The 16659-nt window shown below is 40.1% G+C and overlaps 2 protein-coding genes and 1 long non-coding RNA gene across 8 annotated transcripts in view; 1 reads left to right on the forward strand and 2 right to left on the reverse strand.

The window, feature by feature from the left end:
• Nucleotides 1-4992, reverse strand: part of RPF2 (ribosome production factor 2 homolog) — a 46266-nt gene extending 41274 nt beyond the window's left edge. Inside the window, exon 1 of one of the 4 annotated variants that reach the window (XM_010965421.3) lies at nt 4669-4992. Coding sequence is in view for 1 of the 4 variants with exons in the window: in XM_010965419.3 (XP_010963721.1) it covers nt 1944-1966 (23 nt within the window). In the remaining 3 variants the exon portion in view is untranslated. Of the gene's footprint in view, nt 1-1918; nt 2083-4668 lie in introns of those variants that run through there. The other 3 variants (XM_010965419.3, XM_045524519.2, XM_010965420.3) reach the window with 3 other exon arrangements.
• Nucleotides 2174-16659, forward strand: part of LOC123619779 (uncharacterized) — a 36674-nt gene continuing 22188 nt past the window's right edge. The window contains exon 1 of one of the 3 annotated variants that reach the window (XR_012508667.1): nt 2174-2309. This is a non-coding gene — a long non-coding RNA (uncharacterized LOC123619779). Of the gene's footprint in view, nt 2310-12570; nt 12706-13083; nt 13221-16659 lie in introns of those variants that run through there. The other 2 variants (XR_012508668.1, XR_006728457.2) reach the window with 2 other exon arrangements.
• GTF3C6 (general transcription factor IIIC subunit 6) lies at nt 5140-13035 on the reverse strand. Its single transcript, XM_074368484.1, has 6 exons — nt 12903-13035; nt 12476-12556; nt 11369-11432; nt 11223-11267; nt 9599-9712; nt 5140-6770 (listed from the first exon to the last, which is right to left on the reverse strand). The coding sequence occupies exons 1-6, from the start codon at nt 13014-13016 to the stop codon at nt 6469-6471; spliced, it is 720 nt and encodes a 239-aa protein (XP_074224585.1). The 5' UTR covers nt 13017-13035; the 3' UTR covers nt 5140-6468.

Here is a 16659-nt window from a genome sequence, read left to right on the forward strand (position 1 = left end):
CAGCCCACTTGCGGCTGAGCAAGAAGTTATTTGCCCACAGCCTTGGCAAGGGGGCGCCGCTCACCAGCTGGGGTGGTGGGGGTGAGCGCAGACGGCCCGCTGGAAGTTTCCTGACTAGATGGAGAAGTTGTGGTGTGTATGTATGTATATGTATGTATGTATTATATATATAATATACACACACACATACACAATGGAATATTACTTAGCCATAAAAAGAGTAAAACAATGCCATTTGCTGCAAAAGAGATGGACTTGGAGATCATCATTCTAAGTAAAGCAAGCCATAAAGAGAAAGAAAAATACCATATGATATCACTTATATATGGAATCTAAAAAAAAAAGACAAACTTATTTACAAAACAGAAACAGAGTCATAGACATAGAAAACAAACTTACAGGGGGTGGGGTGCGGGTGGGAAGGGATAAACCGGGAGTTCAAGATTTGCAGATACTAACTACTATATATAAAATAGATAAACAACAAGTTTCTACTGCATAGCACAGGGAACTAGAGTCAAAATCTTGTAGTAACCTATAATTAAAAAGAATATGAAAATGAAGATATGTATGTATATGTGTGACTGAAACATTATGCTGTACACCAGAAATTGACACAACATTGTAAACTGATTACACTTCAATTAAAAAAAAAAAAACACCTAGACCAATCACTGCAAAATATGAAGGGAAAACAAATCCATTATTCTGATTTTATGATGAGAGAGCAGTAGAATGTTTTTATACATTTATGTTCAGAAAGAGGGCTTCACCTCTGCTTTCACTACAGCGAGAATCTTAATTTTCTAACAGTTCTCTGCCATCTACTGCAAGAATTCTTTCTTAAATAACTGACCCTCCCTCCTTCCGGTCCCACAGACACTTGCGGAAAGAAAAAAATACACACAAACACACTTACTTTACCAAGCAGACTTTAAAAATTCTCCTCCAGATAAAATGTTAAGCACATATAAAGCCTCTAATCATTTACTAGTTGATAAGGATGTACATTATTTAAGTCAAATCAAGAGATTCAGTGTGTCTATACGACAATAAAAGTGTGTATGTTCTACATGCCATGTAGTTTGTTACTTCTCACTAACCAGCAACTAATGCAAATAACACCTTGTACGTTTTATTAGCTGTTTGTCCTCCAGATAGTAAACTAATCTTACTCATCTCTGCAGTCCCCACACCTCGAGGAATTTAGAGCAGATGTGCAAAAACTCCCGAATTAAAGACCAAGAGAAGAATCTGCCGCTTTGATTACATGTTAACTCGGGTAAATCACACACACACACAAAAAAAAACAGAAACAAAAACCATAGCAAACAACAGCAAAACTATTTAGGAGACTGGTAAATATTTTCTGAACGAATTTAAAAGATACTACACATGGATAACTGGGAGAAGTGTACAAGTTTGGGAAAGAGAAAAAGCTAGTGAGCTACTTCTACGTGCGGTGGCAAAGGCTTTTCCTATATTCTCGCAAATAATCCTCACAGCTGTAAGAAGTATGACTATTATGAACGCTATTTTACAGAGTAAACTGAGACTTAGGGAGAATAGCCCAGTCGCAAAGCTTTAAGTGGACACGCCCGGACTGTCACCGAGGCCTGTGCTCGGAACCCCTCAGTCTACCACCTTCCTCACACACCTGCGGAAGCCAAGGCAGTTCTAACTGGCTAGGAGAGAAGCAGCCAGCGCCTCGGTGCCACCTCCACCCCGCGGCCCTACTCATGGCCTTCCCTGCTCCCGTCCCCCCGAAGGCGGCACGAGCAGAGGAAGACCCAAGCTAGTGGGTCGATCCTCCCCGACTGGCAACCGGCGTGAGGAAGGAGAGGAGACGGCCAGAAGGCGCGGGAGACAGAGGCTCGGTCACTCCATCGGCTGCAGGAGCCCCTCTCCCCAGCGTTACCCGGGGAAGGTCCCGGCGGACTCACACAACTCGATCCAAGGCGTCCATCGCTACCGCAGCGCGAACCCGGCGAACGCACGTGCCCCGCGCGGCTACCGGAGATACAGCTGTGCCCGGAACAGGCGGAACCGGAACTTGCGCATGACGCCACTTCCTGGGGCCGCCGCCTCACGGCCGCCTGGCGGCGCCCGCGGTCATTTTGGGTGAAATAGCGCTCTGTTCCCTTAGTTACAGGTTTTTGTTTTTCCACTTTTCCCGAAATTAACGCTCTTAAGTAACATGGCCTCTAACAGCTTGATGTACACACTGGTGTGTATACGCGGAATCACGTTCAGGAACCAGGTGTTACTCATCTGGGAATCACAAGGATGCTAGAAAGGTTGACAGTATGGTAAGTACTCAGTCATTAAAATGATCAATGTGAAATGTGCACTGTTTAGTGGACTGTGAAATCAGTGAAGCAGAGTTTATAACAGCCACAACTTCTAGCATATAAGAGGTGTGCAGAAAGTAACACTGCTGACCTTAAAAATACTCACCAGTATTTTTTTTTTGGAGGGGGAGGTAATTAGGTTTATTTTAAGTTTTTAGAGGAGGTACTGGGGATTGAACCCAGGATGTCATGCATGCTAAGCATGTGCTCTATGAGCTATGCACTTCAGCTATACCCTCCCCCCCAATTTTAAATTACCTTAAACTTCATACACCATGTTACCCCTGTAAAGTGTACAACTTAGTGGTTTTTAGTATATTAACAAAGATGTGCATTCATCACCACCATGTAATTCCAGAACATTTTTACCAGCCCTCTCGTAACTCAGTAGCACTCCGCACTTTCTACCCTTGCCAACCCCTGGCAACTAATTTATGTCTCCATAGGTTTGCCTACTGAGAACATGTAAGTGGTTTCAAACAATGTATGGCCTTTTGTGTCTGGCTTATTTCACTCCCTGTGTTCATACGTGTTCACGTTTAAAGTTCATATATGTTGTAACATGTCTCAGTACTTCATTCTCAGTACATTCATTTATTTATTTAGGAACAAATAATAGTCCATTCTATGGATATACCATATTTGTTTATCCATTCAAACATTTATGAACATTTGCATCCCCATCTTTTTACTACTATGAATTATGCTGCTTTGAACATTCATGTACAAGTTTTTGTTTTCAGTTCTTTAGGAAGAGTTCATTAGGAAGCTTGTTCAGGTTCACATAAGCTGTTGGAACAAGAGGAAATGAAAACAGTAACTTCTAAAAAATTATAAATTGCTGCTATATGAATAGAGAAGCACAAATCAAGTTTCACTAAGCTGGCCATATCTGTCAATAAATTTATGATCAGTTGTGTAGTACATAATGAACAAATGGATAGATTTTTCCAACATTTTTATAATGGCTTTCAGGAACAATTCTCAAGAATTATCACATATCAATATTATCCTTTTAAGTAGAACGCCATTATTTGTAAACAAAAGCCACCCACTGAATTCAATGTCAGAAATAGTATTTAGTGTGGCTGCTATATAGAGACTGTGGTTTCAGGATTAGTTTTTAGGTTAATTCTAATAAGTGAGCAGATCAATGATGGAGAAATTCATATATGAAGTTCTAATTTTACAAAACTAAGATTTTTTTTCCATTTTAAAAAAACTGAAGTATAGTCAGTTTAGTATTGTGTCAATCTCTGGTGTATGGCATGTTTCAGTCAGACATATACATATATTCATTTTCATACCTTTTCATTATAGGCTACTACAAGATATTGAGTATAGTTCCCTGTGCTATTCGATATAAGCTTGCTGTTTATTGTATACATAGTAGTATCTGCAAATCTCGAACTCCCAATTTATCCTTTCCCACTTCCTTTCCCCCTCTGTAGCTGTAAGTCTGTTTTCTAAATCTGTGAGTCTGTTTCAATTAAGATTTTATTTTAATAAATTCCAAACATTAACTGGTAAGAAGCTAAAATACATCATGTTCTCTTTAGAATGAGATTTTATTATCCTCTTCAATTTAAGGTAGAACTACATCATAGTCTGGATCAGTTTAATTTTGCAAGATTACAAATCTCAAGAATCCTGCACTCTACTTCCTTGTATTTTTCAAAATGTACCATGTATCAACTAGGCTTAAGTGTGGCTGTTACAGACACTTAAACAAGAGAGAAGTTATTTGTCCCTCATATAAAAGACCAAAGGTAGGTAGTTGCAATGCATTCTCTGCCTGAACAGCAGTAGTCCGAAGTTTGGAATGGCATTCACATTCACAGGACCCAGTGGGCCATACACTACGCTTTAGGCACTAGACTCACTTAATTTTATAGGAAATAGGACAGCAGCATGAGGCTTGGTTTGGTAGGAGTCTTTACTCCAACTGCCCAAGTATCAGCTCAGGTGTGAGGAAACAAGATCATGTTGATCTGACACTGGCTTAGGAGCTTCATACTCCCCAAGAAGCAGTATCACTTGAAACAGTCCACGACTGTAGCTTCCAGGGATCTTTGTTGTAGAAGACAGAGCACTTAAGAAAGCCTAAAGCCCATGTTTTCCAATAGGCATTTGTAGTTCTTATTAGTTTTCCTGGTCCAGATACAATTTACTAATAAGGAGTCATTTTTAATCATGAACAATATTGCCTGGCATCACAGCTGACATTCTATTATTACCTTGCCAAGTAGATTTCCAGAGAAGACAGTGCTGAAACATAAACTTGAGGTCATTGTACAAGGAGAAAAGTTTTACTAACCCTCTTTATTCACAGCAGTCCAGGGCAGCACCACAGTTCATGATCCAATCTTCCATCTTACTGCTCTGCTAATCATGGTTTCTATTTCCAAGGTTACTTCATAATCCAGGAAGCCTGCTGGAGCTCTAGCAACCACATTCATGTTCCAGCAGAACAGAGATGTGCTGGTTCATTTCCCTTTATGCCTTAAATATTAAGGAAACTTCCCAGAAGCATCAATCACTCAACACTTCTAATTCCATGTTGCTGGCCAGAACTCAGTCATATGGCTACTTTTATATATGCTAAGGAGGTTGGGCACATTATTAACCTGAATAAACTCTGGGATTCTGTTACAAAAAAAAAAAGGAAGACCAGATATGGGGTCAGGTAATTAGCAGTCTCTCCACATACATATGGTGGAAAAAGTACGCTTTTGATTAAACAAAAGCTGAGACTAAAGTCAGATAAAAATTAGGAAGATACACATGCTTATGATTTGGAAGTACTTTTAATCAGGGTAAGTTGTTTTCCAATTAAATAGTAAAGAGTTACAAAACTTACTGAAGGAAAAAATTCCTCATTCTAGAACATTAGAATTACGAACAGAATTAGAATTAGAATCTGTCACAACAAAGTTATATCCTCAACAGTTGTGAGATGTAATTAATGTGAGGTGTGTTTGAACTTACTAAGTACCGGGTTAAACCATATGACATTGCTGGTTTTTGTAGTCAGAAACAAATATTGGCTATTTCATACAGTTCAACCTGTATCAAAGTTATATGAATAATCTACTTTAAAAAATACAAGTTAGAGCAGATATAGGTTATCACCATAGTAGAATGACTTATTCACAGCTGAATTCCAATCTTTCTTCAGTGGGAAAGGAGTGGAATTACACTGGAATATCAGGAACTATTCTTTTATCCTTAAGCACTTCTGAATTATTTTAATGTTCTCAGAAGTAACATTGACTTTGGTAGACTGGAAAGTGGCCCCCGCCCCAAAATTTTCATGCCATAATTCTGTTTTATGCCTATTTAAATTATATGGCAAAGGGGACTTTGCAGATGGAATTAAGGTTATAGACCTTAAAACAGGCAAATTCCAGAAGTACCCAATGTAATCAAATGGATCTTTAAAAGTAGGAGGCAGAAGGGCCCATCAGTGACAGGATGATGGAAGAAGGAGAGATTCAGAGAGTGAGAGGGACCTGACCATTGCTGGCTTTGAAGAGAAGGGGACCATGAGTCAAGGAATGCAGGCAGCCTTCTACAAGAGGGGAATGCCTCTAGGCCCACAGTAAGGAAATGGGACCTTGATCTTTCCATCGCCAAGAACTGAATTCTGCCAACTGAATAAGCAAGGAGATGGAGTCCCCTACCCCACCTCCAGCCTCCAATAAAGAATGAAGTTCCACAAATACCTTGATTTTAGCCCAAGTGAGACCCATGTCAGACAGCTGACCTACAAAATGTAAGACAATGCACTTAGGTAGTTTAAGCCAGTTTTAAGTTTGTGGTAATTTATGATGGCTGCAAAAGAAACTTACACACTTACCTTAGTAAAACCTGCAATTTAAAGGACTCATCACAGAAGGGTCACTATGGTCATATAAACCATATTTTAAAAAACTCATATCTGGTCCTTAATAATTCTGGTATATCAAACTGCTGTAATTGGAAATGTGTGTATAGCCAACAAAAATAATGAAATTATGAACTGAAAGCTATAAAGCCAATTATCTTATATAAAAACCCTAAAAAAACAAACAAAAAAACCCTAAAAATTTCATGACTAGCTATTATGAGAAACTTTTCATCTAGGGGTGACTTCTAAGGCAGTATCTTGAGTTTCCGTAAAAACAGAGCCTTCTGTCTCAGAAGAAGGGATATCAGTAAGAGGACCAGAATCCTCTGTTTCCAAGTTTGGTGGTTTCCCCTGTTCGTAACTTAGGTTTGAATTATCTTTCACTTGAATCTCTTGCTCTTCCAACTCCAAAGGTTTATCTGGGTCCGGAGCTACAACTTCTTCATCTTCATTTTCATGCAGAAAACTACAAATCATGTTGGGTCTATAGGAGAAATCATTGTCCTTGATCTGCAGCCATTCCACACCACCTAATGGGGGAGGGAGGGATGGGAGAACAAACCAAGAAACATGAAAAATAATTTCAGTTGCTTAAATATATTTTTAATTTAAATGTTCATCCTATGAGTATTTATCAAAATAAAACCCCAACATAAAGCAAGGAACATGATGCCTGTACCTACTGATAAATAATCGTCTAATTTCCATCTTACTTGGAGACCCTGGAATGCCTGTGGGGTATGTATCATAAAAATCACTAAGAGTAATCAACTTCAGTTACTATTCTAAGCCCTTTTACCAGAGTCCAATTCTCAACTCATTCTGAGAGATAATTTTAGCTCCCACTGCCATCTCTTCCCTTGAAAATTTTGTCACTTCCCTAGTTTTCTCCTTACCCACTCACTTTTCATAATATAATGGATGATACTACTCTACCATCTTCTAAATTAACACATATCTGTCATTTTGAGTTGGAAAAATCAAATTATGAAATAAGACACCTCTCCCCCCCAAAAAACCTTGAAAAAAATTTTTGTTCCTTTCCATATTCACAAAGCCTTTACCCCTCAATGAACTCCCATAATCAAGAATTGCTCCTACTAAACTCAAAAAAAAAAATTGCTCCAATAATGCTAGCCATTTTTATTTTTATCATTATGACCCTTTCAGCCAAGTATTTTCAAAAGGATCTTCAATTTCTAAGGCAAGCCCAAGCTGTTTACTCTTATCTTCAAAACTCCACTAGATATCTCTAAGATACCCCAACCTATCTTGCCTCCCTGTTCACACATCCATCTCCTCCTATCCCCCATTACAAAACTAACTCTTCTACAGCTGTTTGTTGAAATATCTTTACTGCTGATCCCACATCTTCTCCCAAGTGTTACTACTATAAAGTCTCCCTCTTTCAAAAATTGATTAGTTCTTTCCCCTCCAGTTCAGCTTCAGCTATTGACTTTCATATTTTTTCTTGTGATAACATCATTCTCCTAGTCAACAAGCTCAAAACTTTAAAGACTTCCCGAAGCCTACTCTGTTATTGAGCATAATATTTGGCACATAAGAGATACTTAGAATAAGTTGAGTGAAATGGGGGTCCAGTCACAGTCATTCATGTCTGTTTCAATGTAATTTACCTTAGAATGCAAGTTCCTAGAAAGTAAGGATCACATCTGTCTGTTTTGTTCTGTCTCCAGCATCTTGCGATATTTGGTAGCTGACCTCCAAGATGGTCCCCGGTGATCCCCTCCTACCTGATATGCATGCCCCTGTGTTGTCTCCTCCCACATGGAATAGGATATCACAAAAATGGAAGAATGTAACTTAATGTAACTTATAAGGATAGTTCATAAAAGACACTGTGGCTTCTACCTTGTTCTCAAGGATCACTTGATCTGGGAAAGCCAGCTGCCATGCCGTAGGGCACTCAAATAGTACCATGCAGAGTCAAGGAACTGAGGCCTCGTGCTAACAGCCAGTGCAAACTTGTCAACCATGTGAGTAAGCCATCTTACAATTAGATTTTCCAGCCTTACTTAGGCCTTCAGATGACTGCAGCCCAGCCAACATACTGACTGCAGCCTCATGAGGGGCCCCAGCCAAGACCACCCAACTAAGCTGCTCCCAAATTCCTGATTCACAGAAACTCTGTAAGATGGTGTTTTGTTATTCTTGTTTTAAGCCATTAAATTTAGGGGTAATTTTTTATGCAGCAATAGATAACCAATACAGCCTTGAATAGTTGGTTACTAACTTATTTATTAAATGAAACACCCAAATCTTCCCAAATATCTATTAGATTATTAAGGACTATAGCAGGCAAAACTCTATATAACTTCCTTTAAAAAGAGTATCTAAATGATAGCTAAGCTATCTTGTATTTATCTGCCTTTCAAGTTCATTGTAGCACTTCAAGTGCCTCCTTCTACCTATTATTTTCAGAGTGCCAAAAAAAAGGGTTAGCTGTGGGATATACATGATACAAAGATTTGTTGTATAGTTATGTGTAGTTGGTATAATTAATTTTTAAATGATTGCTGTACCTTCAAATATTTATTCCTCAGAATACAATAAGTCAAGCCATAAATATTCACCAACAGGGTCTTATTTACTAGAATTTCAAATATGTCTTTGAGCAATGAACCTTTTTCATTTTTATTTTCTGGCAGGCAAACACCTTTATTCTGACCGTGTCCCAAATTCCCCAGGGCAGGAGAAAGAGGTTGGTGCAGTCAGTAGCAACGAGTTTTTAAACCATCAAGTGATTATCTGCTCATCTCTGCAAACATGTGCCTGCTATGGGTGCAAGAAGCACTGGCCTAAAGTCTCCAGTCTGGAGGTGGCTAAACGGATGCTTATTAAGAACAAGACTCAGGACCGAACAGCTGTGGTCCCAGCATCCCTCCCTCACAAACAAAGCCAGCTTTTCCCAGTTGTGAGCTTCCTGGGGAAGGCTGCTACCCATGCCAGAAGTTCAGGACATCCTGTGGGGTGACTCCTTGGGAATCCAGAACTGCTATCATCATACCTTCTGTACTTACAAAGACGTTCTATTTAAAAAGAGAGAGAGGAGATTGCTGAATTCCCAAGGGGTTGGAAATCATGTCAAGTTTCTTGACAAACTCCTACAATTGTTTCCAATGCAAAGCAGACTGAGGTTTCTTCTATGCCTCAAGTGCCCTCTGCAATGTAAGAACTCACTTAAATTTTAAATCTACATTGGGTACCCTCAATTTTAATATACTTAACCCATCACGCATAGTTGCTACTACAAAGTACAAAGACAGTCACGGCAGCAATGTGTCATTGTCAAAGCCAGTATTAAATCTCCTATTTCCTGAGAACTAAGGGAACTAACCTATGTTTTCTTCTCCTTCCTTCTTTTCTGTCAGAAGAGTTCTTGTCATGCTGAGCTTCTTCATTGTGTGGCATTTATATTTTAGCACTGTTTTATTATTGCCTTCCGCATCCGCTAGAACATAAAATGAATGCAATTACTATACTGCTTGATGTCATCAAATAATCATGTTAAGCTTCAAAGATTCCAGTTTAGAGAGTTAAACTACTTCCAGTCAAGATAGTGTAGTAAGTTCAAGATTTAACTCAATCCTCTTGCTCTAAGTACAGAGAAATGACAGATAAAATACATAAAAACTGAAGGCAAAAGTGAACTCAAAAACAACAAACCTCTCCAGGGTACAGAAACACAAAGCTGTGAGTGAGACTAAAGCTACAGGCTGTTAGGCTTCACCCCTAAAGTAGGAAAAGTAGGGCAGGAATTTGGCCTTCCAGGGAGGTCTAAAAGTCTGCCACTGAAAATGAAGGACCAAAGCCAGACTTCCTACTTGAAGCCAGACTGGAGGGAGGACATTCCCAATCATCAAAGACAGATGAGAAAAAACTGCCGCCAACCTGCTGCCCAGGGTCACAGCTTTATAAAAACTGTGGGCACGGGCAGAAGGGGGATGAGGCTCTGAGCTAAGGGTGTGAAGCACGCTGAAAACTTCCACACCTTGCCTCTGTCAGGGTAACTGATACTACACTTTAGAAAGCAACACAGCGATAATCTATTAAGTCGAACCACATGAAACTGTTGATACTCAGCCCAAATTGGTATTTTCATACAGCTGAATCTAATACACACATTGATCAATCTAGCAATCCTATTTCTAAGTGTATACCTGAGAGACATTTTTACATGTGTGCACAAGGAGACATAAAAATATTCATGGGAGCATTTCTGCAGTGAGTTAATAAGTGTAATTAAGAAAACGGGTTCTGGAGCAGACCACCTGGGTTCAGATCCTGGCTCTGCCTCTTCCTGCATGACCTTGAGAATGTTATTTACTTCTCTGTGCTTCAGCTTCTTTAAATATAAAATGCAGATAACAATGGCATACCTCATAGACTTGTGGTGAGGATTCAATGAGTTAATACATGTAGCATTTTGAACAGTGCCTGACATATAGAAGGCACTCAATAAACTTTAGTAGTTATTAACAAGGACTGGTAAAAATGAACACAACCAGCATGTCCATTAATTGGAGAATAAATTGTGGTATAGTTACAAATGGAATATTAAGTAACAGGGAAAACAGTTATATAAATCAACATGCAAAAATCTCAAAACAGCACTAATTGAAAAAAGATATTGGATGATATATATAATATGCTATACCAAGTTCAAAAATATAAGGAAAATGCTATTTATTGTTTCCAGATACATATATATGTAATATCAAATCAGATATAGGAAAGAAAAATACCGAACTCAGGAGAGTGATTACCTCTGAAGACAGAAGGAAGGGAGTAAGTTTGGAGAGGGGTATACTTCAAATGTATCTGGAATATTTTTTAACTACCTGAAGAATGGTAGGATTTGATACAGCTAGACAATGGGCATATGAGATGTTTAATATCCATCATATATAAGTATGTCTGAAATATTTCAAAGTAAAAAGAGGCAACATAGCATCACTTACCATGTTCAACAGTTTCTTCAAATATAACACAGGTCCCAAGAGTGTCTGCAGAAAAAGTGAAGGTAACTTGTTGAGAAAAAAAACAGAGCTACTTTCTCTCAAAGGCATATTAAAAAAGAAGTTTAATCTTCCTGACACCTTCCTACCTTCATATTCTCCAGCAAAGACATAGCTGTCCACTTGCAGAATGGGCCTCTCAGTGTCAATTCCCTGCAAGAGAATGTAGGAGCATTAAAAAAAATCATCACTGGAAAAAGCCTTGGTGGGGGTGGGTGAAATGGGTGAAGGAAGGGGTCAAAAGACAAACTTCCAGTTACAAAATATATAAGTCCTAGGCATATACTGTACTTCATGGTGATTATAGTTAATAATACTGTATTGCATATTTGAAAGTTGCTAAGAGTAAATCTTCAAAGTTCTCATTACATAAAAAACATTTGTAACTGTGTAGCGATGGATGTTAACTACACATTGTGGTAGTCATTTCATAATATATACAAATATTGAGTCAGAGTACTATAGAGCTGAAACTGGTATAATGTTATATGTCAATTATATCTCAATTAAAAAAAAAGAAAGAAAAAGCTTTTTTACACATAACTGCTGCCAAGGAGATTATCTCCAAATCTGGCGCTTTTAGTCCTAGCAAGTACAAGATAAGCTAAAACTGCTCAGATCACAGCAGCTACAACCTCAAGACTACTTAATTCACACACACCCAAGTAGCAAGATCTTTCTCAGGCAACATCCTCTTCAACTTAAAGTGAGAACAGAGAGAGTTTTGCCAACAATAGCTCCAAGATTTTAAAGTTGTGATAAAAACAGATAGTAACTGATACCATAACTCAAATCAATAGCAGTGTGAGGTCCCTGAGGTCTTTTCTTAGTAGGTATCCTCTCCTGTCCAGTTTAACCTCTGTGTGCATATCTGATTATCCTCCCTTCCCTTTGTGTTTCTGTCACTCTCCTATCTAAAACTGTAATTTTTTCCAAAACAATATTTCATATCAAAATGCTACCCCTCCAAATCTTCAACTCCCTGCCCAATATTCAGACACTCAAGTAGGGTCAGGCATCTAATTTCCCTTAACTGCTCCCATAGTCCCCCTGTACTCCTGTGATTGTCTTAAGCCTTCACTGCTTTGTTCACGTGGAATCAATTTATCACTCTTAGAGGACGGGTGTATTTCACCATTCATTCTTCTTTTAAATGTAAGAACATCTACAACAATCTCCCAGTCTACAAGACTCACCAAAATCTTGCATTTATTTTCACATTTTGAGAGAAAGTCTGAATCAATAATTCCCGATAATTCCACCAGAACCAACTGCTCCTGATGGAAGAAAGAGGGGTTACTAGGCTAGCAGGCGAGTGGGCAGGAAGAGGCAGTTAACGAGAGCAGCCAAACATCCCCAATGCAATGACGGCAACCTCTGAAAACCAGGTTCTGCTTTCAACGAGAGGAAGCAAGCGTTACCTAAGGTAACTTCCCTCCTTCCCGCCTCCCGTGTGGCTCCGGGGGCTGGGGCCAGCTGCCCGCCGCTCCGTGCACCCACGGGCACCATCCTGCCAGACGCCCGGGGCCCCCTCCCGACAGCCGCGTCCCGACTCCCTTCCCCGCACGCAGCGGGCGCGGCCACCCCCGCCACCGCCGCGCGGGCTGACGCCGCTGCACTCACTGCCTCCTCCTCCTCTTCGTCCGCCTCCCCGCGGGTCGGCTCCTCGGCCGCCGCCATACTGCCACCCCTCTGCACGGCCTCCGAGCGGCGGGCCCCGCCCTCCGGGGCCGCCATCTTGAGTGCGGGCAGCAGCTCCCTGCTCCGCGGTGGTTCCGGCCGCGCCCGCCGCTCCTGCCAGCACGCGAGATGGCGGCTCCCGGGCCCACGTGGAGCCGGCGCCAGGCGTCCCCTTGTTCTTGTCCGGAGAGCGGGGTCGGGGCTCTGGCGTCGGTCGGGGAGGTCCCGCGGCCTAGGCAACCCTCAGGCACCCCAGCCCAGGTGTGACTAGAGCGCGGACGGGGTAGAGGGGCTAAAGAAGATGTTAGCAAGGAGACCACGGTGCGCGAGGGAAATGGAGAGGCCTCGTGTGGCCTCAGCCTACATTGCTGTTCAGAAATTCTTATATCTTGGGAGCACCGATCCTCAATTAAAGTGCTCCTCAAGCCAAGTTAAGGGCGCACTTCAGTGCATCACGTAACGAACGCCCACGGCGCGTAAAGGCCCGCGCTAGGAAGTGAGTTTGGGTTTCCCGCCGCAAAAGATGCGGGAGAGGTAGATAAAAGAGCAACCGATTATACGCTAATCAGATTGCCCTCGGTGCTGTAAGAGACACAGATTGTTATGGGAGTACTAGGGGCCCGGGGAAGTGAGGTTTTGAACGGAATTTTCTTAAAGTAACCTCATGGGTTTTTCTGATTTCAAAATAAATGATCTTTGTACGGGAGACAGGATTATCTAGCGCCAAAGAGCGTGAGCTTTGGGATCTGAAACTTGTCTAGTATTTGCTGCATTACTAACAGCAAGGCATGAGGCAAATTGGTTATTGAGAGGATTAAATGAGATGTTACGTATAAAATAGCATTTGGCACATATTAAGCACTTAATTACATTTAATCTATTATTAGTAATAATATGCAAAAATTAGAGTATTGTGACTTTTAAAAGATATTTCCAACGCAGTGTATCTTTCCAGCTTCTTTCTACATGCACACTTTTTAAAAAATGTGTTCAAACTGTACATCTATGTTAAACTTTCTTTCCTCACTATGTGTAGTATGGATTTTTTCCCATGTTTTCCATGGTAAATATAGATGTAGGTGATAATATTTTTTGTGTAATACTGGTATTGCACAACACTTTAGTAAACATCTTTGTGCATTTTTACCCAGTTGCTCCATTAAATAAGTAGGATTTCATAGATTTAAAAAAAGTAGAAAGAGCACTCGACCTGTTAGAAGTTGTAGATTTGAATTCTAGCTCTGAAATATAAGAAGTATGATCTGGCACAAAGCTGACACTTTTTCATCCGTGGTGTTCTTATTTATTAAGTGGGGGTAAAAACATTTATAGTTTACTGCATGTTTTTTATTTGAAGATTAGATCATGTATCTCAAAGTGCTTTGTAAGTTGAAAAATTATATAAATTGTCAGATTTTATTGGGGATTCAGGGAGGATAAAGGGGGAGGACAAGCCAAACGGAGGGAGCAGCAAACATAAAGGCTTGAGGAATGAAAACATGTTTTACAGGGTCAGTGTAGTAACTTGAAATGTCTCTTTCAAATAAACAAGCCTCATACTTCTAGTCAAGATTATTATTTACTATTTAGGAAGTAACTATTATTTTTATTTATGATTTACAAAAGGATATAGACTGAAAAGTAAGATTTTCATCATGTTCCACCGCTCCCCTTTCTGTAGGCAACCGTTTTTACCAGCTTATGTGTATCCTTTAAGAGCTATTCTATGTACTTACAAAAACATATGCTTATACAAAATGTGTAGATTTTAATATTATAGCACATAGACTAGAAAACCATTCCTTTGGGAGGAAAGACGACCTTATAGAGTTGGCTCCAAGGCTTAGAGCTAATGCCCTTTGAAAATTAGCTTAAAAGTTGAAACATCTCTCAGACAGAAAACAGGAAATTTATTGGGCAGAATAACCCATCAGCATCAGCTTTGAAAGAAGCCTTTTAGTGACTGGGAGGAATTTCCATGGCCTGGAATTGGAGTCCATTCTTAAAACCTTCTACTCAATCCTACCAGAGATCATAAGGCACAGATGCCAGCTTTAAAAAAAACTAAATTATCTTTGCTTAAAAATAGAAGCCATAAACAAAATGTGTTATATCTATATAACGTAATCTTATTCAGCAATAAAAAGGAATGAAGTACAGAAACATGCTATAACCCAGATTAACTTGAAAACTTACGCTAAGAATCCAGACACAAAAGGCCACGTATTGCATGATTCCATTCGTAAGAGATGTCCAGAATAGGCGCGTCTATAGCTGGAGAAAGTAGATTAGTGGTTGCTAGGGCCTGGGGGGAAGAGGAACTGGGAATGCCAGCTACTGGATATGGGGTTTCTTGTGGGGGTGATGAAGATGTTCAGGAATTAGTGGTGATGGGTGCACAGCTCTGCATATACTAAAACCCACTGAATTGTATACTTTAAAAGAATGAATTTTATGGTATGTGAATTGTATCTTAATAAAGCTGTTATTTTTTTTAAAAAAAGGACAACAGTAATAGAAGCAGCTAGTTTTAAACTAAACTGGGAAGCAAATGGGGCAGTTGCTTTTTACTGACTGAAACTAGGAGTTTCAACAGTTTTAATAACTGGTGTAGTTTATCAGCGCATACAAGCTAAATATTAGTCTAACGTCCATGTTACACATTAGGAAACTGAGACTTAGGAAATTAGGAAACTGATCGTCTGAATTGTTCCTCAATACTCTGTTCTCTTTTCTGGGAAAGCAGGAAGCTTGAGAGACCTGGTAGGGATGCCAACCCCTGCGTCAAGCTGGCTAAGGTTGGAGGAATGAGACCGAGCATCCAACTTTAACAGAGTTGAAAGGGGAGGCAAAGACCTAGGAGCTGCTCACCTAGTGTGTGCCATGTCATCTGTATAGTAAGACTTGAGTGACATTAGGTTCACCGTCCTTTGTTTTGTGAATTGTGCATTACTATATTCTCCATCTCTTTTTGCTTTGTTCTTTGTTGTATTTCCTAGTATGTGACTTGCAGTCACAAACTTGGATTTGTTTTTAAAAACTAAACGAAGTGTGTTTATTTTCTTTAAACCAAATTGAATTTGACTGAGCCCTCGTCACATCCAGATGGCAGGGAAATTTAATCTCTTGGCAGTTTTCTCCCGTTTATACCCAAGGCTCATACACAGTATTTGGAGAGACTGCTCCAGTCTTCAGCCCACATTGGATGCTGCTGTCATGCCCATGGTGGAAGACACACAGATCCTTGAAATGCAGGGACTCTGTTTCCACAGAGCATGGGAATCCCTGCTGTGTTTAGGAACCTTGATGCGAGAGGGCTAGCCTTTCTAAGCAGACCATAGGTCTTGACACCTCTGTAGGGTTCTGCTAGGGGGATAAGGACCCACCAGTTTACACTCCTTCCCAGCCTAAGGAAGTCTCCCGTCTAGTTTTTGAAATAAAGGCTCCTCTTCCCTTTTTCCTCTCAGACGTGTAGCGTACTTTCTTCATTGAGCTCAGACTCTTAACAAGAGGCAGGAAAAGACACAGTCTCCAAGTAGCTTCAGCTTTCCATCCCTTAGACATCCCAGACAAAGGAATACAAATGGTCTGGCTGCCTGCTTGAAGGAATAAATGGGAAAATGTAGTGTACTATTATCTCCATAAACTGTCCTGCTGTATCGATAAAACCTTTTGCAGGAAATCAAACCTTGTCTTGTTG

This window comes from Camelus bactrianus, chromosome 8 (genome assembly GCF_048773025.1).
Source record: "Camelus bactrianus isolate YW-2024 breed Bactrian camel chromosome 8, ASM4877302v1, whole genome shotgun sequence".
NCBI lineage: Eukaryota > Metazoa > Chordata > Mammalia > Artiodactyla > Camelidae > Camelus > Camelus bactrianus.